The 25,831-nt window shown below is 42.5% G+C and overlaps 1 protein-coding gene and 1 long non-coding RNA gene across 4 annotated transcripts; one reads left to right on the forward strand and one right to left on the reverse strand.

Moving 5' to 3' along the window:
• Positions 1-10,012, reverse strand: LOC106487838 (uncharacterized). Of its 2 annotated transcripts, none has more exons than XR_010884650.1 (3): positions 9,934-10,012; positions 1,347-1,701; positions 1-175 (listed from the first exon to the last, which is right to left on the reverse strand). It is a non-coding gene; the product is annotated as an uncharacterized lncRNA (long non-coding RNA). The 2 variants fall into 2 exon arrangements; XR_001293128.2 differs by lacking the exon at positions 9,934-10,012 and adding an exon at positions 4,157-4,220.
• Positions 10,013-10,235: 223 nt separating this feature from the next.
• On the forward strand, positions 10,236-24,748 carry FAS (Fas cell surface death receptor). Of its 2 annotated transcripts, XM_067300038.1 has the most exons (10): positions 10,236-10,403; positions 17,906-18,071; positions 18,675-18,806; positions 18,984-19,130; positions 21,402-21,513; positions 21,881-21,945; positions 22,267-22,344; positions 22,492-22,565; positions 23,083-23,107; positions 23,949-24,748. In XM_067300038.1, exons 1-10 carry the CDS (start codon positions 10,374-10,376, stop codon positions 24,362-24,364), a joined length of 1,245 nt encoding a protein of 414 aa, XP_067156139.1. In that variant the 5' UTR covers positions 10,236-10,373; the 3' UTR covers positions 24,365-24,748. The 2 variants fall into 2 exon arrangements, with proteins under 2 accessions (XP_067156139.1, XP_067156141.1); XM_067300040.1 differs by lacking the exon at positions 18,984-19,130 and having other exon boundaries at positions 10,239-10,403.
• Positions 24,749-25,831: the final 1,083 nt, after the last annotated feature.

Below are 25,831 nucleotides of genomic sequence, written 5' to 3' on the forward strand. Positions count from 1 at the left end.
ATAAACTTTAACAAGCAGGTAGGTACTTCAATAGATGGCCCAGCCATGGTTTCCAGCCTCCTTCTCTTGGTGCCTGGGCTTGGAGCACTCAGAACAGTTAGGTGTTGCTGCTGGGCAGGATGAGGAGACATCTTACTGCAACTTCCTTGTCCTCTGTATCAGTCACTCTGCAGAACTAATAAACAAAAAGCTCCTGAGACCACAGTTTTACTCTTTTTCTAAACTTATGTGAGAAGCACTGCATGACAATGAAGGACTGAGTGGTACATGGCAATAAACTGAAGAATGTAAAAAAACAAAACAAAAGAAAATCTACAACCTGTAAGACTAGAGTAAACACATACTTTTAAAAATATCTTAGGATGAAAGGAAATATACTTTTGGAATTGGAACGCTATTATATGGAAATACATGCTGTTATCTGGAATTATCAAAAATAATGCAGCAAACGCAAACATATTTAATACATGAGTATTTTCTGTACTGGGAAAAGGCCGATGTCATTTCCATGGACTGTGAAATGGTTTCAACTGTATTGCAGGAGGATGCTAAAAGAGCAGGAAGTAAAATTAGACATGATGAGGGCAGCAGGTTTGCCATTTGGGTAGCCTGCATCCATGCAGGGATTCCACGGGAGCTGGCCAAAAGGTCACCAGTACAATTAACACTTATTTTCAGTAATTCTTAGAAGTGTTTAAGGGGGGTTCAGAAAACAGAAAGAAAGCTAGATTAACAAAAATTTTAAGCAGGTAACTGCAAAACATTAAAAAAGTTACTTCTTGTCCAACTTTTTTTAAAGAAATATTACCAACTTAGTTGTGAAAGGCTCCTCCTAAAGCATTTTACTTTCTAAAACGTGAAGTAATTAAAAATTAGACCAATACAGAATTGACATATGTTGAGCAGCATGAGAACTGTCTGGCTGAAGTCTCACACACGACAGCACCACAGGGAAATCACTGCTGAGTGGGTGTGATTCCCTACTCGTCTTAGGCTATGCTGTTTAACACCTTTAACAGTGATCTGAACAAAAACATAGCGATTACAGATAAGCTTCACAGATGAAACAAAGAATATGTATCTTTTTATAACTTGCTACAATCTACATTATAGATCTAGAACATGTTCTTCCTTTGCAAACTGTGAGTCACTGTTCAATATAAAATGGAGCCCTTGCCAGCAGAATGCTGTTTGTAACGTGAAGCCCTGAGAGAAATCTTTGTCCCTCTGATCTGTGCAAAGGGATCCTACCCCCATCCAATCCATAGCACTTTTGCTCAACATCATTTTGATTGATGAAAACAAGGTGCAGACAAATACACCTGGCTAAGTGACGACTAACTCACCACAGGTTGCAGTAAGGACAGGACGTGACCAGTGCTGTCTCTTGTGTGTGCAGTGTCAGTCTGCCATCATCACACCTTCCTGCTTGCATCGCCGCTGCCTGGGCCTGGAAGATCCTCCTGCTTTCTACCGCAGTGGTACAGAAGGCTGACAGCTGATGATGGATGGTCACTTACCCAGGAGACACTTACCACACTGTTATTATTCATGCTCCAGCACATCTAGTTCATTCACCTCTCCACAAACAATGCTCAAGTCTCACAAGATTGACATGGGCAGGTTTTTTGTCTTCACTTTGCAGATGCATCTTAGTTATGTAAGTCAGGCTCTTATTCCTCTTTCTTACAGTTATGAGAACTATGGAAAAGCACAAGATAACACACAATTTTTGTTTAATAATCTTGTTGGTTTTCTGAAAATATGCCAGCATTTTCCAGCCAAATGCTCTTTTTCCTCTTCCACAAAATGGGTTTTACATGCTCACCTTTAATTATTTGCTCAAATTCCCTATCAGACCAAAGAGTAATATTTTGCCCTGCTTTCCTTTTAAGACTGTAGGAAAGACTTAGACACACATTTCTGAAACAAATACAACCATCCTTCAGAGCTAAGGGAAATCCCAGAATTTGCCAAAGCTTTCCTCCGTTTTGTGGCCAACTGTTGCTCCACTGGAATCAATGGCAAATCTCTGTCCCCCATGAACAGTGGCAGGGGATGACTCAGGTCAAATCTGCCTGCAGCCCAGCTAGAGTCTTCACTGACTTTGATTGGTTTGTGATCCATTTCTTAACAAGGCTAAGATGACAGATACTGTTCTGTATTGCACATAAACATACAGTGTCCATATAGAGACTGGTAGAGGTACAGCTCTCGCCGCACACAGCTCGCCATTCCATAGATGAAGTTAACATCTGCCTGCTTTCACAGAGATTTTCAGGACTTCAGTAGTATCCCAAGCACATACGGGTGTGTATGTGTATGTATCATAAAGCCTGCTGGCTCATGTTCTGTTCTTCCGGCAAGTCAGTAACAACACTAAATAAAATACAAGGCTCTGTATATCTCAGTCTTAGAATTACAGTTTCTACCATTTGTCACTCCTGTAGGTACTTCCAAGGTTTCTCTTTCAGTTCCTCACCAATAACTTCTTGAATATACTTAATAACTCCTTTCACTGCTGCAAAACACTGTTGCCCAAACATCTTGAAAATGCCTGGATAGTTTCCACATCAGGATACCAGAACTGTACACATCTCTTTCATCTTCCTAATTGCAGCCTGTTACTTATTGCATTACATTTAGCTGTCTCTGAGACTTCACTTACAAGGTCAAATGCTCAGACCTCTTCAACATAATATAAAACTTTCTTCCACACTCTGATCAGTCTGTGTTACACAGCATAAACATGTTGTTTAATAAAAAGAGAATATTATGCAATTAGCAGGTCTTCAGTATAAACACATTTTCCTTGCTGAATGGCATTTAAATAAAGCAGTGTTGGTATAGTATTGGCACCATTAAAATCTCAGTGCCACTTAAACTGCTAACAGCCTGGTCCTCTCTGAAATACGGGTGGGAGGTCAGGGGGAGAGAACTGCACTTGGGAAAAGGACTAACATTTGTTTTCTTTTTCTCAGCTTACATAATACAAGCTGCTGTTTCCATCACAGCTAAACTTTCCGTCTTAGCTTGATTTTAATAATTTATAGCTACTGTTGTGCAGACTAATTTTTTTGGCAGATCCCGTTTTTCAGGTAGGCCCCCGAACAAGAAACAACATGTGGAGTTCTGTACCAGGTCATTCAGGAATTGTGAAACAATAGCCGGGAGAGAAAGGAACAAGGTCCACGCAGCGACGGCCCTCACTACAGCCCGGCTGGGATGTTCCAAGCACCAGTGTACGGGACGGGCTGCGCAGGCTTGGTGCCCTTTGCTAGGCTGAGGGAGAAGGAGCTGGCAGCCAGCCCTGCCTCCCAGAGGAGGGAAGTCCCCAGTTACTGATATAAAATACCTTTACATCCGCTTTGTGCACGTGCAGTGAAATCTTAGCTTCCCTCAAGTCAACGGCAAAATTACCATTGACCTCAAGGGTAAAGTTCTGGCTCACTGAAGTGATTCAAATGAGAGCCGAGAATCTGGTCCCAGACCTCTACTTCAAAAAGGTAAGACAATTTCAGTATACTAACTGTTATAGTGAAGGGATATGAGACCCCCTTCATTTCTCACGCAGAACTGAGGAACTGTTGTCCTCTTGACAGGCTACATCAGTCTGCAGGGCTTCTGAGCACCCTTGGGTAGGGGAGTACAGGGAGAAATGCATGGGAAAGATGTGACTGTTAAAGATTGGTGCCAGACTCTCTCCTGCCCACCTCAGGGACCAAGAAACATAAATGCTGTTTATTCTTCTATGGTTCCCTGTCCTGTCTCCAGCTTCTGCATGAGACACAGGCTGAGCTGGCTGAGAGAAGGAGAGAGGCAGCTACCACGTGGGGTGGAAAGGATGCCTCTTCTGAAATACTTGGCTTCAAACAAGTATTTGAAAAATGATTCAGCTGAAAAATATCACCAGCATCTTATCTGGGAACTTAACAGACCACTTCATCAAAAGCAAACATTAATGTATCCCATTTTGTTATGACCACCCCTAGAGACACACAGTTTTCCAAGCCCACCATTTAATTGCTGATGAGAACCAATGACAGAAAACAATCAGCTGCTTTGTGATAGAAATATAAATTAGTCTGTATTACATACTCCTTTCATTTGCTTTATATTCATAAAAGCTTGACTATGTAGAGAAGATATGACTCACTTATGAAGCTGCATGATCTACTCAGGCCTCATGTCCGTTTGTGCAGATGTGTGGCAGAAGTGGGTGAGTAGGTGAAGGCAAGTAATGGCAAGTAACAGTGACAGCCCCACCACCCTCAAGGAGACTTCCATATCCTGCCCCTACCACAACAACCCTCTCTAGCAGAATTTTGTTCTTCATATCTACCCGAAGCACAAACCCCAGTTAAAAGCACGCATCACTGCCTGGGAGACACACATTCAGAGTGAGACCATTGCATCTGGTTGTCTCTCTGAAGAAGAGTGTTTGATGTGTCGGAGGATGCTGAATTGCGTCTGAGAGGTTAGTAGCAGGGATAAAACTTTCCACATTGCTGTTCCTCCCCCCAAAGAATTTCAAAGGTTAAGTGGTATCAGAAAAACAAGAGAGTTTGGAGTCTCAGCCACAAGGCGTTGTTTTATCTAAATGTGCTAATCTCACTTGTTAGATAATATCCTAAATACAGTAGCATGACAGAACAAAGCAAAGAGTGGTAGAACTAAATACCAAAAGACATAGTATTTAATACAGTTGCATAAATTCTGACCAACTGCAGTGAGCTAAGAGATCTTTCAAAATGCTTCCTTTAGGTTCTCCTCTCTGCCTTACCTTTAATAAAATTTGTCCTAGTAAACTTTAAAAATACTATGTGAACTTTTTTACTTGAAGGGTGGCAGTTTCTGTGTAACTTAGTCTACATCTGAAATAAAGCCATCTGGTGTGCCTCTTACCGCCATCTTCAGATCAAAGGTTAAAAACAAAACCAAAGACCTCATTTAAATAACATTTACCTTTCAACCCCAGACATTTCTCTACAGATCCTTCCTCCCTTATCCTCACTGCTAGATTCAGCCTTGGATTTAACTCACAGTTGCAGGAAACTAGTACAATGCACAGACTAAACCAGCCAGGCTCTGTCCAGGCAGTGCCTGAGGGAACAGGGTTAAACCATTCCTCTCTCACCTCTGGATAATCTAGTCTCCCAAGCACATTATCTCAAGAGCTTTTGCAGTTCATCTGATAGTAGCATTTGCTTTACACCAAGTTTTGCAACCACAGAGCATAATCTTAGTATTACTAATACCATCCTCACAGAATGACTAAGAGCAGCTAAACTGAAAAAAGAAAGGGAGTACCACGGGCCAGCCATTGAAGCTAAGATGTCTGCTGCAAATGCTGGGAGACAGAGCTCAGCATCTGCAAAACATTTCAAAGAGGTGCATTTACAACATATCAAGTCACAAAGTCAAATTTTTAAGTGAGCTAGGCAGATGTACAAAATGTTTGCTGAATAACGCAACATTCAGGATCTCAGCACTCACGGGTAGAGTACACACACACACAGAGGACTGGGACAGGACAGTCCCATGGCTAAAACAAAGTCAAATAATCAACCCTAAGATAGAAACACATCTACATTTATGGTAAGGTTATAGTGATTGGCTGTGAGAGTCACCAGGCATCCAGCCAATTTGCTTTTCCAGTCTAAGGAAATGCTCGGTCTGTTTGAAAAATGATTTTTTTTTTTCCTGCTGTGAAAAATGCATTGACGTCATCAAACTGGGTCTGTTGAACAAAAGCATGGATCCAGGGTTGTGTCAAGAAGTTGACTCGCAAGAGAAAGGACATGTGTCTACTTTAGCTTTCCTCTAGAGTAACAGGGACTATTCCCAGTGCTCCTTCCTTCACCTTCTGTAGAGGTGAACTGTTGGAGAGGACAAGCAACCAAGAGACTTGCTGTGAGTTTCTGTTTCCATCCTGTTTTGTTGCATCGACCCCATGTGCACACAGGCTCCAGAGAAAGGGATGCTCCTGAGATGTTCCAACCCAGAGATCTTTTGTTAAATTCAGCAGCAAACCTGGATCTCACCTAGGTTCAGATGTCCTCCGCATCCTCCATCCCAGCAACCCTACTACTGTTACTAACGCTTCTACCATCCAGTATCACCTAGGAGTCTTTTTTCTATTTGTGACACTAGCATCTACAGTTCCACAGCCTGATCATCATATTACTATTATTTCTAATAGGAACATGCTGCATGCCAGAATCCCTGATCTGACTTGATGTAGCACCACATGGTAATCTTACAAAAAAATCACAGGGACAAGTAGCATTTCTAAACCTCTCGGATCACACACTGCTTTCCCACTTGCATGCTGTCATATCAGCTTGTTTTCCACCCCCGGAACAGGGTGTTTGAGCCAATACAATATTTTGTCACCACACCATCTGACCAAGATGCTTTTGCTACATCATTAGCCCAAGTGATTACAAATAGTATCTTAGAAAGGGAAACTGGTAATGTCAAATTGTCAGAAGCAGGCCTTATCATACTGCAACAAAACAGCCAATAATACTGTGGTTACAGATCATTGCTGGTCCACAAGACCACAGATCATGGGGTATGGCTGGTGGGTGGAAGAAGGTCACCATTATAATGTCTCAGTGGAGAGGTGGGATACAAAAGGGCAAAGCATTCCACAATAAAATTGCACTCAGCAAGAACTGATGATTTCAGGACTGATGCTACTCAGAACATTTAGCAATAGGATTATCCAATGTTTATGATAAGAATCACAAAACCAAAAGGCTTTTGAAGCAAGGAAAAAGGAGATGCAGGTAGAGCTGCAGAGTAATGGATTCCTCAATCTCCAATCAAAAGACAAAATTAGGTTGTTCTGAACATATATGGGAGAGGGGGGAGACAAAACAGAAAAGCAAAATGCAACAAAATGCAGACAAAAAGTGAAACAAAATGACTTTATTTTGGGCCAGATTATTAATCTTTGTGGCCTTTTTTTCCTCTCCCCTTTAAAGTTCAGATTATTTGCAAAATAAGAACCATATATCAAAATGTTTTGGTTTTACTATCTCCAAAAACATATATTATGTATTATCTCCTCTTTTCCTCCCTTTTTAACCAAATCTATTTGTTCAAAAACCTTGTTCCCCTAAGCTGCATTTTAAGGCAAATTTATCATCTGCTGAAAGATGGGAAAAGTCGGCATACACAAGACAAGAAAACACAAAGCTAACATGAAGACAGTTGTAGCAAGGAGCTCATGTTTCTTCTTAATTTCAACAGCTAATATCTCCTACAACTATTATATTAAGGTACCAAAGTTAACATGTAAATCTTTTGCACAACAATAACTTTCTAATATGTCTTATCAGTCAAAGGACCATTTAAGTTTGATAGAAATACTTAGTTTAAATTAAATTAAATTACATTAATCTAGATTGCCCAATCATAGTACAAAAGAGTTGGTAAATAATTACCCACATGCAAAAACACATGAAAAACTTTTTTTTATCAATATATTTTAATTAAAACAAATCTGTAACAGTATTAAAAAAAAAGGTAGTAGAAAACAAGCCAGATGATCTGCTTTTTCTTTCCTATTATTTTCCCTCTGGAATATAAACATGGATTCAACATTTTGAAATCAGACCCATGCAATGCACAGGTCTCAGGGACCTTCAGTGTAGTCACCTTTTTGATCATGCCTTATTTCACCTTGTCAAAGCTCTCTTCACCTGGAGAGACCAATTAAGTTAACCTCCTCAAAGATTAGCAATTCATTTGGTTGTAATGCCTTGATAAAGTCAGTTTTCTTAAGTGCAAGTTGGCTTCTTGAGAGGGAAGAAACCAAAAGATTTGGCATTGGCAAGATTAAGGCATGAATATGAATTCCAACTCAGTGATTCTCAGAGGCAGAAAACTGCAGTCACATGTCTCAAAAATTATTCCTTTGGCATTTTTGCAACTATCTATAACAAAATTTGCTATGACCAGTGCACACATGTGGACATGGAATAAAAAAAATCCACAGAAATCAAAACAGCATGGTTAGCAGCTCAGCAACTTCACTTTAGTAAAAGCGGAACACCTAAGAAACTAAAAAGGCAGGCTGCTATGCGTTAACTGTACCTGGAGTTTGATCTCTTCCACAGTTTGATCCCTCTTTGCATATTAGGAAAGATGCAAGGACATCTGCTGGTAAGAAAAATAATGTAACAACCTGTACTCTTGCTTAGAACTCCCCAAACAGATCTGAATCAAGCCTTAGACAGAAGCTGAGTAAAGAAAACAAAGCTGTCACTTTTCAGCAGCCCAAAAACTGCTGCAATGCAAAGAACAGTGCAAAAATGAAAGCACTGGCTTTACAGTGCTCTCAGATACGAATTCAAGATAATCAAACAACTAAATAAACCTCCAAACTCCAAAGACATTGTTGCCTCTTGGTTTGCATCCATTACGTAAGAAAACAAATAGCTACAGTTGCTACCTACATGATGTCTGAATACTAAGTCACATGCACACACTATTGTTTTGACAAGTATCTGATTGCTTCTCAAAGGCATCTCAAAACTACCTTCCAAGCCAAAAACACTCCACCGCAAAGCACACACTGCAGTTTAAGTCCCAGCGAGGGAGAAGAGTGTAAACCACATGCACCTAATAGACACAGCTACATTACTGTAGGAGACCCGATGATGAGGGCAAGATGAACAGCCAGGTGTTGCTAAATGCTAAGCAATGCCTGCTGAGGGCCCAGGCACGTTGGGTTTTGTTTTTACGACAAACCACAATCCCCTGAGCGACGAATTTGGAAGAAAACTCTGCTGAGCTTTCTGCCAGAGAACCCATCAGGGTCAGGATCAGGACAGTGCTGCTTGCAGTCTCTACTCCACCATTACTCCACCATTGCAAATTTCTGCTAAAAATAATAGCCCAGAACGTGGATTTGGGTTTGCCCAGTAGGACTTAACTAAGGCATACAACACAGGCAGTGCACCCAACACAGGTGTTTCTTGTCCATCATAGTCCATACTGCCACTGGGGAAGAAAGAAGTTTGTTGTTAAAGGGTACTCTGAAGACAGCACCTCTAAAAATCCATCAACAACACACTTTCTTTGAGCCGGAAGTGATTAAAAAGTCTGAAATTTTTAAAACAGCAGCTATTCTTTGATGTTATTATGAACCCAGCTTATCTGCAAGTATGGCAGTTACAAGCCCTGCTACCAGAAAATCTGAAGGGGTGAGTCATAGGCCACTGAAAAATGGGGTTTAAAATGAAAATGCCAGCTCAATTATGGCCACAACCCTACCAATGCAACAGCATCATGTTGAAACCTAAAAGACCAACACACAAATTGATCAATGATACTCTCGTGTCGCTCCCACTGCTGTGAGGGCCAGACCACCTCCACTTCAAACTGCAGAAAGATTGCAGGGCAAACACAGTGATGGCCTGGAAAGGGCTGCGAAACCCAAGGCACAGGCTCGAGCGGTCCCTTCAGAAGGGCTGCAAGGGGCAGCATGCCCTAAAGCAGGGAATTTAGCCTATTCCGAATGAGGGCTCCTTTCCTACGGATTCAGGGCCCCCCGCCCGAGCTCCCGCGTGCGGACATCGCCGAGGGGGAGCCTCTGCTCTCGGCGGCAGGCGACCGCTCCATCAGCGCCCGCAGCGCACTTCATGCCTCCTGCCCCGTCCCCCGTCTCCCGGCGTGCTGCCCCGCGACCGGCCTCCAGCACGCCCGCCCGCCCCCCCGGCGCCCCAGCACCCCAGCACCCCGGCCCGGGGAGACCCCGCGCCCGCCGCCCCAGCACGGCCCCGGCCGCCGCCCCGCGGAGGGCAGCGCGGAGCCCCGCGCTCAGCCCGGCCGCCACGTTTCGGCCGCTGCCCCGCCTCTGCCGCCGCCCCGGGCCGGTTCCCGACGCCGCGGCCGCGGGCTGCCCCGGGACCCGCCTACCTGCGGGGAGCGGAGCGGAGCGGAGCGGGGCCGGGCCGGGCCGCCCGGGCTGGGCCGCCCCGCTGCCGCCCCCTCCGGCCTCCGCGCTGGGCTGGGCCGGGCCGGGCCGGGCAGGGCCGCCCCGCTGCCGCCCCCTCCGGCCTCCGCGCTGGGCTGGGCCGGGCCGGGCCGGGCAGGGCCGCCCCGCTGCCGCCCCCTCCGGCCTCCGCGCTGGGCTGGGCCGGGCCGGGCCGGGCAGGGCCGCCCCGCTGCCGCCCCCTCCGGCCTCCGCGCTGGTCTGGGCCGGGCCGGGCCGGGGCGGGGCGGGCCCGCGCCCGCGCCGTGTTTACCAACACGGGAGGAGCGGGGAGCGGGCAGGGCTGAGGCAGGAGCCGCACGGCTGCCGGCGGCCGCACCGCTTTCGCTTTGCCGGCGGGCGCGGGACGGCGCTGCGGCGCGGCATGGCCACGAGACTCCTTCCCCGGCTCTTCGTAAGTCTCTGCCCTGCCCGGGGCCGCGGGAGAGCGGGCGGGCTGCGGGGAGGCGGCGGGGAGCGGAGCCCCGCGGCGCAGCGCCGCCCGCCTGCCCCGGCGCGGGGCCCGCAGCGGCTCCGCTTCGAGCCGGTGCAGCCCCCGCGCAGCGCCGCGCCGCGAAGGGGCGTTCAGAGCCGCTGCCGCATTGCTACTTGTCGCCGGGAACGGGCGGCGACAAAAAACTTTTTCCGGGAATTCAAATAATTCCTTAACGTGCTGCTGCTGCTGTTGTTGTTGTTGTTGTTGTTGTTGTTCTGGGAAGGAGCGGCTGCGAGTTGAGGCGCTACCGGGCGCTTGTTGTTTTACAGCACGCCGCTTCCACGGGCGGCAGGTGGAGGGTCGTGGGCACCGTGGGGAAGGTGGGTGGTGGCGTTGGGTGGCTGGTGGGGACAAGTGGCCATGGGCCGTGGTGGGGGGAAAGGCCTGGGGGCCCCAGGACGGCTGGCCGTGGCGCGCAGCAGTCTAGGCCCGCAGTCTGGCGTCCCGGCATAGGCTACGGCGTTGAGTCTGAGGCTGGGTGCCTGCCCGGGCAAGGACTGCGCTCGTGAAAGCTGCCCTGCACAGCACCGCATGGTTTCACAGTAAGGTGATCTGTTAAATCAATGCGACAGAGAATAGCAGTAATTGAGGGGCTCTGAACCACAACCAACAGTGACCCCGGAAAAAAACACAGATGCAGTTTGGTGACACGAACTGCAGCATTTTCTGGGAATGGAGCAGAGTTTTCTTGCATTAGTCGTGCCCCATGCAGAGTATGAGTCTCTACAGCTTAAGAGTTTGTGTCATGTGTGAAGTTCACTATTATTAGTAAAGCGACCTTTGCTACCCTTCATTTTGAAGGGCTGCTGTTAACAAGGAGGATAAGCGAGTGTTTTGGTGGCTGCAGCACTGGGTCTCCACTGACGCAGATACGTTAGCCCCAACAGCTTTAGTGGCAGCTCGCACCTTGGCAGGTGCCCTGGGGCAGCCCTGCTCCAGGGGCTGGGAGCTGGTAGCAGGGACCGGGCACGTGGCAGCAAGCCCTGCTCCCTAGCACAGCCAGGCCCACCTGGACGCATCCGTGCAGGGTAAATTGCTTCCCCAGCCACGGTTCTCATCCGTGGCAAGCAGACATCACTGGAATTCACGCTCAAAATCTCTCCACCCTGTGGCTATGGTTGCTAGTGGGTATAGTTTGTTTTGAATTTTGGCAGGCCAAAATCTGGTGTTAAGGTAGAAACTATTCAAAGTCTGATCTCGCTTATTACACAACAGGTAGTAAACTATTTTATAAAAAGGGATTTAGAAGGTTACATCCATACCCCTACACGAAGCATCAAACATTTAAATACAAAGGAGGATTTTCAACTGCCGATAGAAGTAGATAATATCTGTTTCTATACAGGGAGAAAAGTCAACGGCACACAACTGGCTGAAATGTCAGTCTAAGTCTGTATCTTAGATCCATTCAGAAGATAAATTCAGATAAACAATACCTCTCCTCCTCATACTGCTCCCAGAGTATAGAAATCATTCCTAGTCTTGTTTTTCATGGAGCTGTCAAATTCCAGCCCCCCTTAAAAAGCACTTCCACACACTTTCTATTAAAACAAATTCTGGGTGTTTATAAGTGTATTGCTCCACTACTTATAAATCAGTAAACTGGAGCAGCATTTGACTTATTAATTGGATTAAACCAGAATATGGAAGTAGTTTGTTGAGTTACACTTCAATTTTGCAAGCAACTTTGTGTTGCACTAAAGCAGGAGCAGTTGCAGGGATATAATGCAAAATAGCAATGGCCTACATAATTAGAAAACTTCTAACTTTACCCTGTAAAACAAGCCACAAAACCGCATACCATTCAGAGACACACTGTAGAATAATAGGCCGTCTTAAGAGAAAGAGAAATGTTATCTAGATATTTTGTAATAATCTGATATGATTGCTACTGAGTAGGCGGTATAAGATGTGCTTTTGTAAACAGAATATCCTACATTACTGTGCTGACCCTCCTTTCTCATTTCCCACAGGACTAATGCACATATTTAAATATATACAAAGAAATAGCAACAAAGTCACAGCATGACCCAAGAGTCAAGTGAAAAGTATCATAAGGACCCCAATTCCGGAAATGTTTGTCTGCTCATGTTTCTGTAGTTAACTGTCTTTATCTTTGAGGCAACTCACTGAACAACGAGAATATCAAAAAGCAAACCGTATTGTGTTACACAAGGAGAAGGGAGAAAAATTACTAAATTGCTACCCTCTCCAGCTTTTCTTATTCATTCTTAGGCACAACATAGTCAAAGTGAGATGGGAGCTGTTAATACCACTGCATATCTCCTAAATGTAGCACTGTTTTAGGTGCGTATTAGTACAGGTCTTCTAAAAAACAAAACAAAAACAACATAACCAACCATTATTCCCCCCCCCCCACACAAAATATTGCACTGTGATTTGCATGTGAGACAACCCAGATGAGAAATAGTAATGGCTTGAATCTGGACAATGACTATTTTAATATGCTGGACTGTAACTAAGGCTCCTTATTCTCACAGGCACTCAATAGATGCATCTTACTTGAAATCTCAGAAGCTCAGCGTACTTCTAATTGTGGGGAAATATGAACTCCTATCCCCAGACTTCAGAAAGCTGAACATGATTCTTTGTCCTGCTTCTCATAAAACATTTTAGAACATGGGGAAATACTATTTTTAGTGGTTATTTTGGTGCTACCAACTTCCACCTTGGTGGGAAGAAAAGGAGATGGGGAGAAAAAAGTGATACAGGAGAAATTACTTATTATAGTAAAGGAAGTGGAGTAGAGAATCCTCTTAACAAACAGTGTAAAATTAGTACTCTTTGAAGAAGCCATCCTGAAAGGGGTAACACAACTGTGTATTAAAACGGAGCTAATGTTAGTAATCATTTGTCAAAGAAATACCAGATGCAAATCAAAATTAGATCATAAATGAAACTTTTTCTTAGCTCCCACTAGGTAACAAAGCAAGAAAAATCCCCCCGCCTTATTTTTTTAAACACTAAAAGCCCCTGATGACCTCATGCATGTTGTCCCATGTAACAAATGTGGAGAGGGAAAAAAAAAAACCCCACCAAGCTCTGAAGGCATCAACATTAAGCATTTGAAATAGCATAAGGGGCTTACTAAAAAAAAAAATTATTATAAAAGTGACAGGAGAAGCAGAGACTTATTTTTCACTCAGAGGGTGAAAAAAGTGTTGTAAAGCTTTAAAAAGGCCTGAACGCAAATAAGGCGTGTACGCACTTCAAAAGCCTAGATCAGATCCCCATAAGGTTGATCTGCTGAAACTTTTCACTTGAAGGAAATTTACCCATTATGAAGAACACTCAAATAGGGCAACAATCTGAGGCCTGAGAATCCACAAATCATATAAGTTTTCAGAGAAACTAGAGTTCCTGTCACTCTGCCCTAGGAATACAGATGAAAGCAGGTTTTCAGAGCTTCCTTAGCTGATGCCTGTTGCTGAATGCACTTTGGAAGACTCTGTAGGAAAGAAGGGGAGAGGGAGAAGTCAGAACGATCTCTGAAATGCCTGAGCAATGCAAAAGGTGCCAAACCAGAAAATCTGTGCCCATGTGATTGGTTTTATGGATTCTGATAAGGTTAGCTATCGCTGATTGATTTTACTTCTACTGACTGCTCAGTTTAATCTTAATCTTTAGTTTAGATATGACAACTATTTTTAGATTAGGATAAGAAAGTTAAAAGAGAGCCTCTGTGAGTCATTTTAGACTGGAAAACATACAGCCTCTTCTGTTTGAATGTACACATCATAAAAAAGCACCTGTCAACCCTGCCTTTCTGAAAGCCCCTAACATTCTTCCTCTCCGTTATTATCAATCGTTGCTCAGAGAGAACAAGAAGAGGAATTAAGGTGCGCTCAGGAAACTAAAGGCCTGATGATGTGTTGCTTTTAAGAGGGGACAAATCCAGGAGGTAAAAAAAAAAAAAAAAAAAGTTTGAAAAATTAGGATGTTGCTTTGAAAGCTAAGTTCTCCAATGGTTCCTGATTTGTAAGGCACTGTATGCAGTCCCTGCGAGCAGAAGCTATGTAGGTGTCTTCTTCTCAGAAGACGAATTCTGAGAAGTGTTCCACACTTCTTGTAAGTGTATCAGGAAGTTCATCTTCGTGAATGACAGTGAAAAGCTTCCATCAGAAAACTGTATATTTCTGTCCTTCTCTAGCCCACCGCTATAAAAACATAAGTAAGAGGCATGGACGTTTGTTTGCTTGAGGGAAGACTAGGTCTGTGCATGCAGTATGATTGCAGTAGTTCAGTAAACCAAAGCAGTTTTACTGATGTTGGTCATTTAGAAAGATGTTTCCCTCAGTGCATTTTCTGTTCTGCGCTTCTCCGATGTCGCTCAGCGCCTATGCCATGCCCAGGTACTATTTATAGGTGCATTAGGGGGGGTTGGAGCTGTGGCTATCTACCCTCTCCCTTTCTTTACACTGTTGTTTCCCAGGTTCTTTTCTTCCCTCCCCTCACCCCCAAAACGACAACTGCCAAGTTGACTCTATCAATCTAAACCAGGAGAGACGGGCTCGCGCGGGCACGCGGGTGGACGATGGCTCCCTGAGGGCACGGGCCAGGACCAGGCACTGGTATCAGGGCGCGTGAGGAGGCATAAGCGTCGCCGAGATGCTGGTCGGCTTTTCAGGGTCTTGGACCGTGCGTTTAAGCACGCTGCCGAGCGAAGGAAGGGGACTGTGCTGGCATCGGGAGTCGCCACCTCGCTGCTCCTCCCCAGGTCGCTCGATCTGAGGGGGAGAGAAGGCGCTCGTTTCCCTGCGGGCCGCCTCGCCGTACCGCCTCGCCGTACCGCCTCGCGGGCTGCCTCGCCGTACCGCCTCGCGGGCGCCTGCAGGCCGTGTGTCTGGCCGCGCAGCCTGCGCGAAGGGTGGAAGCCCTTCTGGCTCCCTCGTGCTTTCCGGCGCAGGCAGATGCCCGCGGCGCCTGCCTCGGACCGGCCCGTTTCCGGACCCTTCCGCCGTGGCGGGCGGCCTCGCCGCTGCCGCCTCCGCAGCCGGCGCTCGGCCCCGGGGCCGAGGCAAAACGGCAGAGCCGCCACGGAGGGAGCCGACGACGCGGCAGCGGGGCGGCAGGGCCGGCGATGGCGGTGAGCGGCCCCCATGGGCTCGGCGAGGGCGAGGAGGCCGCCAGGAAGCCGCGCAGTGGGGTGGCGAGCACCATCGCTTCCTGTGAGAAAGCAGGGCACTGTACACTGCATGGATAAACGCCTACTGTTTAATACATTATTTTACATCAGACTCTTTAATCCCAGTTTTTAATCAGTAATCCCAGTCAGAAGAAAAAAAAAATCATGTCAGTTTGAGGTAGTGATTCGACAACTTCTGTTAAGGTCTACGTTAACTTAATCTTTTAACATCGTCACAGATAGGTACACAGAAGCGCATCCTCAAAGCTTTGGCAGCAAAGAAAGTCGAAGTACTGGACGGGGGAAGCGACGGGCTGAGCACCTGGGCTCAATATGCTCAAGTGCTAACCAGGTTTTTTGGCGGCTGAACCTTTTCTCCAGATGCAAAGCATGGCCGCCCTGGCTTCAGTCTAGTAACTAATATTGTTTAAATTTTAAAACAGATGGGTGATAAGGAACAAAAATATTTTTTGTCCTCCTGACTCTGAATAGACCAGAGGAGGATGAAAAGAAGTGACTACATGTAGGAGTCACCAGACAGTAGGCATATTGATTACTTCAATTCATTAGTCACAGATAACACTTCCTTCACTTGAGATGCCAGTTTGAGACTTAAACCCATCTTTCAATAAATAGTTAAGCTAATTAAAGAGTCTTTCTGCAACTAACTGAAGTTGAGATTGGCATCAAGCAATTTCACACAAACTCAGGAAGATGAAATGAATCAGCTAGGCAGGAAAAAAAATGTAAAATAATAAAAATAGCCAATATTCAGATTATTAAGAGTTGCTTAAATATGTATATAGCATATCCTTTGCTCTTAGCATTAACAGATATGGTACAAATTTGCATTAAGCTGCAATTGCTGAATGATAACCAACCATTCAGAATTAACCTCTCTTAAATATCCATGACAAGATTAAAAATCAGTTATTTAGATAAAGACTTTTTGCATGCTGATTTAAAATAAGAGTGGATCTGTGCCTGGCAGGACTCCTATGTTCCATCAACTGTGCTATTGGGATGAGATTTCTGCAGTTTCTTTGTCTTGCACCTTATTCTCTGGTAATCTGCTTTTGGAAAAAGATAACTTTCCATCCTTCTTCACAACCTACCTATTCTTTCACGTTCACAAGGACAATGTCATTGGTCCATTTCTTCCCACACATCATTTTTCTACTTCCCTGGTATCCCTCATAGTCTGTGTCTTTGGGTCTTTTGTGAAATACAAAATGTAATATTTTTTGATTAAAGAACAAGGAATGTAGAGTTCAGCTTAGATTTTAGACTGCAAACTCTTCAAGACAAGGACTGTCTTCATTTTCTTCCATTGTAGCTCCATGCAAATAATAAGTATTACACAAGTAAAATAGAGTCAAAATACACAAATCACTTTGAACTATCAGCAAAACGGGGTTAAGTAAAGGCAGGCTGTTTTTTAGCTCTCCTGCATAATAATATTTCAAGAAGAGGACCTAGTTCTTTAGCCAAAAGGTTGTCAGTTCATTACATAGCTCTGTTATAGAGACAGGAGACATGTCATACTTAGTGCATGCCAAGTATGTACAGATTTCCCCAGAAACCATTGTAAAGAATAAAGCAAATTATACCTATCCTGCTCTTTTTCCCATTTTACTTCCAAAACAGAAAGAAAGAATGGTTTGGGCTCTGTTTGTTCCACTGTGCTTTCTTATTATCATGAAAAGGGACAGGACAGTGGTGGCTGGTAAAGTTACTACTGACCAGTAGCAGAGAAGAAAAAGAAACAAGGACCATGCAATTTAACTTGAGGAAAAATCCTCCCAAAATAGAGCAGGAGGGGTGGAAATTAATTTGGAAGGAGAGCAACACTTCTTCCAGGGCTATGTAGGCATCGTCTTCTAAGGAAAAAAAATAATTGAATTGAAAAGAAAGTTCTAAGAAAGTGCAGATTTAGGTAAAGTAATCTGAGGTAGAGAAAGCAGTTCAAGAAACAATGGGAGTTCCTTTAGCTTGTATATGAGGTCATCTGTTAAAACTCAGATGTACAGGCCTGTTCTCAAGTATTAATTTCCAAATAATCAATACCTACAACAGTAGGGTTGATAGCATTAAATCTAATAAGTATTCTCATTATCCATTAACTCTTCTGACACAGTGAACAATTTCAGTAAGGCAGTGAATATGGACATCTTGAGCAGTGGAATAATGGTACTGGTGTAGCTCTGTGCTAGTAGTAGAATAAACCTACAATCTTTGACAATTTCTTCCATAATTCGCTGTTCTTCTCTTCTAGGTGGTTGGCTTAATTATTGAATCACAGTGCAAAAATGATACTGAAGCTCCAATACACACAGCATATAATAAATTTATTGCAAGGAGGATCATTGCTAGAAGGGAAATTGAGTGTGCCCCAGCTGAGTACAATTTAGGTGGTACATGTTGCAAGAAATGTGAACGTGGTGAGTATCATGATAAGACTGTATTGAAAAGTGATTAAGAGTGGAAACCACAACATGCACAATTACTTTCTGCTGGGATAACTAAATGGTGTGTTTTGTTTCTTGGATACAGTGCTTCATTCTAGCTCTACCCTTCTGCATTACAGGACCTCAGACACTTCCAAAGTATTTCTTGAGCTCAGTACACCAATAACTTTTCATAGATTTCATACAGATAGTTCATATATAACATGCTCGTCACAAAAGAGCTAACAGTTACATACGCAGTTTTGAAAGAGGTTAGGAATATGCTAATATGGGCTTTTGCCTACAAGATTCTCCATATGTACATGGGTTTTCACATTTTTCATGTAAAGTTTTGTTTGATGTCCTAAATTGTCCTTCAGTCCTAAATTGGAGGAAGAGGGAGGGATATCAGATTTTATGTATGCTACATTGCTGAAAAGCACATATTTATGCATAAAGAGTATGAATTCTGCCAATATTTGTAAATCAAAAGGTATTACATACTAAATAGAAAGTCTGAAGTAGGTCTTAGAGCTGATGGCTTCTGGCCAAAGGTTTTTACAAATCTTATTCTTGTTTCTCTCTCTCTCTCTACAGGCTCTGTTAAAAATATTCCATGCCCAACAAACATTACAAAACACTGTGATAAATGCAAAGAAGAGGAGTACATCGATCATACCAACGATTTGGACAAGTGTCTGAGATGCAGTTCTTGTGACAACGTGTTTGGTACGTCTGTAGAAACAGCAACTCAAGCAGTGACCCTTGTTTGATATAGGATTAGATTGAAAAGTCTTGGAAAACCCTGAATAAAGGGTAATATGCAGATTAAGATGTCTTAGGAATAGGACAAAGAGGAATTTATGACAAAGTCATCCTTTTATCCACCAATTCCTTTTTGTTGAGCACAAAGTAGGAGGAAGAACAAGCTATGTTGGTCCTTTATTTCCCCTTACACCTGCCTTTGCTCAGCCTGGGAGCATTTGGAGAGTAACGTCGCACCTCTTCTATGTTTGCCTCTGCAGTACCTTTCCTTACTTCCCAAAGAGACAGGTAACCCACTTGTACTGGGATGTTCTGGTGTTCCTAGTAGACCTTATAGCACTTAATGTTTCTGCACAGGCCTCAGCCTTGAGTTATGATATAGTCCTATTAGATTATCTTAAAAATACTGTGATATTTTATGGGTTATAATAAAAAGCAACCTGCAGATCATGCTTTTATATGGCATATATTAGCACATTTGTAGGCAGGATGAAAAGTAGTACATCTTTCAGTAGACCAGCTGTAACACAGTTAGGAAAAACTGACAGGCTTCTGCACCTTGTTTTCTTCATCAGGCCTGAGGATGTTCATAGCTCCTAAATTTGCAGCGGGCTTATGTTCCCAAAAGCCTCCATTTTCCTTTACCTTCCCACCTAGTACATTAGTTGGTCTAACAAAAGATAATACTTCTCCAAAAATTTTGTCTCTTAGTAGCTAGTTTTCAAAGTTATGCTAGAGATGTGAACTAGGATATATGAAACAGCTTTGTTTTCCAAAAGACACTCAGTGTTGAGCATAGGCTTTTCTCCTTGTAAAGCAGGTCCTACACCATCTGGTCAGAGGCAAGGTAGGAAAGTGCACTCTTGTTCTCTATTTAAAAGAAGAGAGGTGCTGGGAGAAATAGAGAAGGAATAACTCCCTGTGACTACTTATTTTGTAGTCTTTTATGTAATTAATAACATTATCTAAAATTACTGGAGCTCATATCATGATGTTTATCATACATTCAAGATGCTACATGGGGTATAGGACCAAATTATGAGATGATAAGACATGCCCTACTGGGTCAAACCAATGGTCTGCCTACCCCAATGTTCTGCATTCAGCAGTGGAGGTAACAGATGCTATTTATAGAGAGCACACAAACCTGACTGCCTTCTTTGGTCTGATCCCTGCATATGCTCCCAGCATCCACAGTTGTGGTTAGGGTTGTTAGAAGGTACATCCCTATCTAGCCCTTTTAGTATCCGTTTACGAGCCTGTTGTACGTGAACCTGCTGGGGGACATTAAGTTCCAGGAATTCACTACCCATTACATAAATACCCATCGTAGATTTTTTTTTTTTAATCTGTTAAACTAATCTCCTACTAGTTCTGCCAAGTGGCCTCTAGTTGCAGTATAGCTACATTTAGGGAATGACAGTTCTGCATTCATTGTATTCAAAATTCATTTTGGTGAGCAGAGAGATGACTCTTATCTCCAGTGTGGTTGTATTCTGACCACCTGTTGGAATACTGATTTCTAATGTTTTCCGCTTCCTGTAACACCATGTGCATTAGCTCTCATTAGCTACTATAATAAGCATTTTTAGATCAGTAATGAAGATGAGTACAGCAGAACAATTTAGTATTTTGTATACTGCCACAAAGGAAGCTATTTAGTTAAACTGGACGGGAAAGAAAGGGAGATGGGATGACTACTCAAAGTATCCCACGGACAATAATGGGGTTGAAGAGAAGTCAGATAATTGATAATATTAGGTAGGAGGGAAATTACCACTGGAGTTCCATAAGAATCATTTTTAGGATCATTCTTGTTTGATATTTTCATGAATGGCTTCAGCACTTGTTTTACAGTAGTGCTTCGTCAAATTATGAGAGATAACATGGTTTTCTGTTACAGCAGGGGACTGAATGTGATAACTCAAATTTCCTTCTATTCCTGTATTCCTATGAAAATAGTTTTTATATTAGATAGATCTACTTATAGTAATTTTTTTATGAAGAAAGATTTTTTTTCATAGATGGAATGGAGATCACTTTATATACATTGAGGATACGAGAAAATTAATTTCCTTGTTTTGATATTTAAGCAGAGGAACATGTTAGCTAGAAAGACTCACTGTTGGAAGTCACAGGAAGAGATAAAACAGATCATCTATCTGGGATAGTAAAGAACTTGACTCTGCCATAAAGCAGGGTGATGGGTTCCATGATCTTCTGAGGTCCCTTCTGGCTTTACATGTCTGAATGGGAAAAAGAAGCTGACAACGTTTGGCAGTGCTATAAATGAGTCCCCTTCTAGCAAGTACTTTATTGTATGATCAGTTTTCTGAGCTTTTGGCCAGCAGAGGTCTCATTGCCATCTTCCTCCTTCCAGTACTCCCACAGCAAGGTTCCTTATAAAAGCTACGTTGTAGCTGCAATTAAGCCTTGCCAGTGCCAGCAGTGGTAGAGCTAAAAGCACTAGAGTATGAGTACAACAGCTTGCAAGCAGAGGACTGAGGTAGCTGTAAGGCCTACTTTTTCAAACTAACAAACTTTAAGAACTCATTTTAGGTTTGGAGACTGCAAAGAAATGTACCCCAGAACAGAACACAGAATGCACTTGTGCAAAGAACTATTTTTGCAATTCTTCTGCGTCATGCGCACACTGTGAGCCATGTACCATGTAAGTTTATGCCTCCATTGATTCATGTTAAATATCCAATTGTGAATCACCTTTTTCCAGACAATTTCAAGATGGAGTCTATGATAATATCTAACCTGGGGGAAAAGACACTAGTTTTCCTTTGCTTAACTCTGTTAACTTAACTTGCATGCAGACTTTCCAAAGGCACATGAAAAAAACTTGTATAAATCCACCAACTCTGCATATACCTTTAAAAGAAAATCTAATGAAGTGGCTAAGTTGTAATATATCTTGATATATCAAACACCTGATAAAAACTGTTAGAAGATTTTTGATTTGTTCTCTTGAAAGAGTTTCTAAACAGATAAACAAATCTCATAATAATATTTGTTTGTGTTTTCTGCAGATGTGAAAGTGGCCTAGTTGAAAAACAATGTACTTCAGCTTCAGACACTGTATGCAAAATGAAAGGTACCATTTTAAAACCTAGCATGGTACACAGTGACCCAGCATGATTCCTGACAGCTGGGGCATCATATATACCAGGTCCTGTACTGACCTGTAGAGCATGGTTGCTCTTTTCCCTTGATCAATGTGGAAATTTTGGGGTCATCATTCCTTTTTAGGGGTGACTCGTACTAGATAAGCCTTTAACAAAGAAGTAGTCTCTGCCATTAGCAGAGAACAGAAAGATCCCTATAATCTGACACAATTTTGTTTAAATTTTACAGTGTGTTGCAGTATTGCATTTCTTGACTTAGCTTTCATGTACTGTTTCCAATGTTCCAATAGGAAATGGAAGCCTATTGTGGATCACTGGAGTTGTTTTGGGATTTGTGCTGTTAGTACTATCTGGAGGAATATTCTGGTGTAAGTCATTCCCTATTCCTTGTTCCTATCATACTCTGAATAGGCTATTCAGCTGCTTTCTCAGATGTAATTTATTATTCTTGGAGTGCAGAGGAGAAATACATTCTGTGTTGGATTTTAAAATTGTTCTGTGTTGTACTGTTTCAGATAAGAGAAAATATAAAGATCCTACTAGCAAGCAGTCCCTGGGTGAAGCAGTCCCCAAACCAGGAGTTCATTCTGTAAGTACTGTTGCTTACGTTAGATAAAACTCAGCTTGGTGCCTGAACTATTGTCCCATTTAAATTACACTGGGGCTTCCCAAGCATGTGGATGCCTGTCTTCTATTACATGAATGCAGTAGATTTCACCAAGGGGATTCCTTTGGTAGAAGTAAGAGGAAAGAAAGAGTAACCACCTCAAATTATTTCTTCACATTACCTAACAATTTGTTGATGTGCTTCCTGAGTTACATGAACAAGATCAAAATTTTATAAATTATCTTGCCTCCACTGACCCTGGGTACCTGTCCTCGTGCATACTTTTAGGCCAAAGCAATTGTGAGATGATTCCCCTAGCTAAGTCAAATAAAAAGAGGTCCGTCCAATCTGATTTCCTGGCTAGGAAAGAAGGAAATCATGGGGAAAGCTAAAATAAAATTGGAGAGGCAAATGTCATGAAATCTGTTTATCCTATTATGCGAGGTTGGTATCTTACAAAACTGGTTTCAGTTAATTTCTCCCCTGCTTCTCTTTTCAGGAGATGGTACCTCTCATATTTGCAGGTAAGAAGCAAATAATTTCTCAGAATTCAGTGTAAGAAAAAAATATAGACATGGAAATCTTACACTATTTTTGTGTGTAGTATTTTTGTGTAGACTTTGCCATTTCCTAGAGTTGTCACTCTGGTACAACACAGGAGGCTTATTAAAGAAATGCCAGCTCCTACTGTGCTTATTAAGGCATTTAGTGGTTTCATGTTAATGAGAGTTTTAACTCAGAAGGAATTTCACATTCTCTGTTCTGTAGGAAACAATTACTAACTGACAACAGGCGAACTTCTGTTCTGTGTGCAGTACAAACACTAGGAGGTAGAAAGCTGTATTTCTATGATTATGGCTAATTACAATAATGGAGTAGTCCCACATGCCAGCAATGGGATAGCAGAAACGCAAACCCTATGTTCAAGGCTAAAACCATGGTGTTAACAAACAGTAGGGAGAGAATATGAGCTCTAAGGCTACATCACAACAAGAGACCTGTCTGGTTCCAAGACCTTTACCAATACTGTATTGGGCGAAACAGGTACATGAAGCATGATCAGACTTTGATCATAGATAAGACAAAATAGGTTACAGAGAGAACAAAGGTTCTATCTGAAGTGATAAAAAGCAATATGGATGCAGCTCTGAATATTTGTTTTACTTAGCATTTGGTAACAGCATGTAAAAGCAGACCTGTTCCTAATGTGAAACCTGATATAAGTTGTAAAAATTGCACATAAAACATACTGAGTCATGAATACATGAAACTTCATCTGTATTGGATAGGAGAAGGACCAACTTTCCGCATAGGTGATAAAAAGCAGTAAGTGCCAAGAGTTTTCATTTCCTATTATGCTTCTAGATATTGACCTGAGCACCCATATTCCTGGTATTGTGGGGGAGATGACACTCCAAGATGTCAAGACATTTGTTCGTAATCACCGAGTACCAGAACCTGTCATAGATCAAATTCTTCGGGATAATTTTAGTGATACATCTGAACAGAAGATTAAGCTGTTTCAAGCCTGGTATCAAAGACATGGGATAAAAGGAGCCTATGGAACCCTAATCAACAGCCTGAGAGAGCTTAAAATATGCACTGCAGCTGATAAAATTGAGGAAAAACTGAAGGCAGCTGTTCCCAGCAGTCAGGAAGGTGGACAATCTTACAATGATAATATTGAGCAAAGCACAACCTGCACTCAGGAAGGTGGAAACTCTTATCTTGATAATGCTGAGCTAAGTAAAACCTACTCTGACAGTTTGGAAGAGACATAGCATAGCATCATTTGAAAATTATTTCTAATTAACTTTGTATTTTTGTAATAATACAAACCATGAAGTTTTTAATTGTCACTTTCTTTGGCAGCTCAGTAAGATCCAAGGAGGTTATAATGTGAACAAGGAATAATTATGATTTTGAGAGGCATCTTTCCTTTAAAAAAAAAGTTATAATTACTTATTTAGGTTGTTAAGAACTGGGAGGAAAAGTTCTAGAGCTCATTTACTAAAAATTACAATATAAGAGTTCAGCTATTGGACTCGGTACCAAAAGAAAGAAGTTGATCATTACTTGAAGAAAAGGTATAGTTCAAATGTATGGTCCTGCATACTGTATCACTGTAATGTTTTGCTTATATTAAAATTGCAGGATGCAGCTTTTCCCTCTTGTTGAATTTTTCAAGGAGAAAGCTCTGGTTTTAAGAGTCAATGAAACGTACCAAAAAAAAGCTTGAACAAAAAAATTTATTCTTTTATGTACTATGCCCCTCATTATTTCTGAATATAGGTATTAATCTATAATTAAATTCTGTTCTTTTGTAAGCAGGACTTCTCACTTGTATAAAAGTACTTTTGAGTGTGTGTGTGTGTGTAGGTATGTAATATGTTTGTGTGTGTGCATGTGTGTATACAAGCTTTGTGTATGTGTGTACATATATATGTGTATGTATATATGCACAAGTTTTTCTGTGCAGAAGCCCCAGGGTTAAGTAAAAGGTATTATTTCCCTTGTTTTCTGCAATGATTGCAAGGCTTTTCTAATGTTAAAACTCTTCAGAGAAGCAGGAGCTGGAGTGACACAGAACCGTGGTTTTGGGAGGTCAACCTGCACAAGCTGTGGAGTCTCCAAACTTAAGTGTGCAACACTAGCTTTCCTAATGCAAGAAATGATAATAAGGAAAATGCAATAATAAAATCATAGTGAATGACTCTTCTCTTTCCTTCCTACAATGCACCTATAGATGTCATTTTTAGGTTTTATTTTACTCATGTCAGTAAATCACAAAATGGGGATCATTCTCCTGAAAAATATTTCTCCCTCTTTCATCACAGATCCCAGAGGGCTCCTAAAGCCAAATAATCAGTAGTGCTGCTCTGCAGCCTACCTGCTCTGTAATAATTGAGGGACCATACAAGACTGTTCTGAAAGAGGGGGAGTTTCCCACACATTAAATATTTCTTGCCCTAGGCTGAGCTCTTTTGCACTCCTGTCTTTCACAGTTCAGAGACAGAATTAGATGCATGCCTACTACGCTGCTTCACATCATTTGTCTGCTGGTTTAACATTCTGACCTACAGAAGAAGCAAACCTTAAAAAGAAAGACAACCTACCTATTACGCATCTGTCCAGGAAAGCCTTCCTACCCTTCCTGTCTCCCAGTGAAGCCTTCCCTGCTCAAACACTAATTCACATGCAGTCTCACAAAGCGTTTTAATCAAGAAGAAACCTTTCTATCTTTTAAT

This window comes from Apteryx mantelli, chromosome 7 (genome assembly GCF_036417845.1).
Source record: "Apteryx mantelli isolate bAptMan1 chromosome 7, bAptMan1.hap1, whole genome shotgun sequence".
In the NCBI taxonomy this organism is placed as follows: Eukaryota; Metazoa; Chordata; class Aves; order Apterygiformes; family Apterygidae; genus Apteryx; species Apteryx mantelli.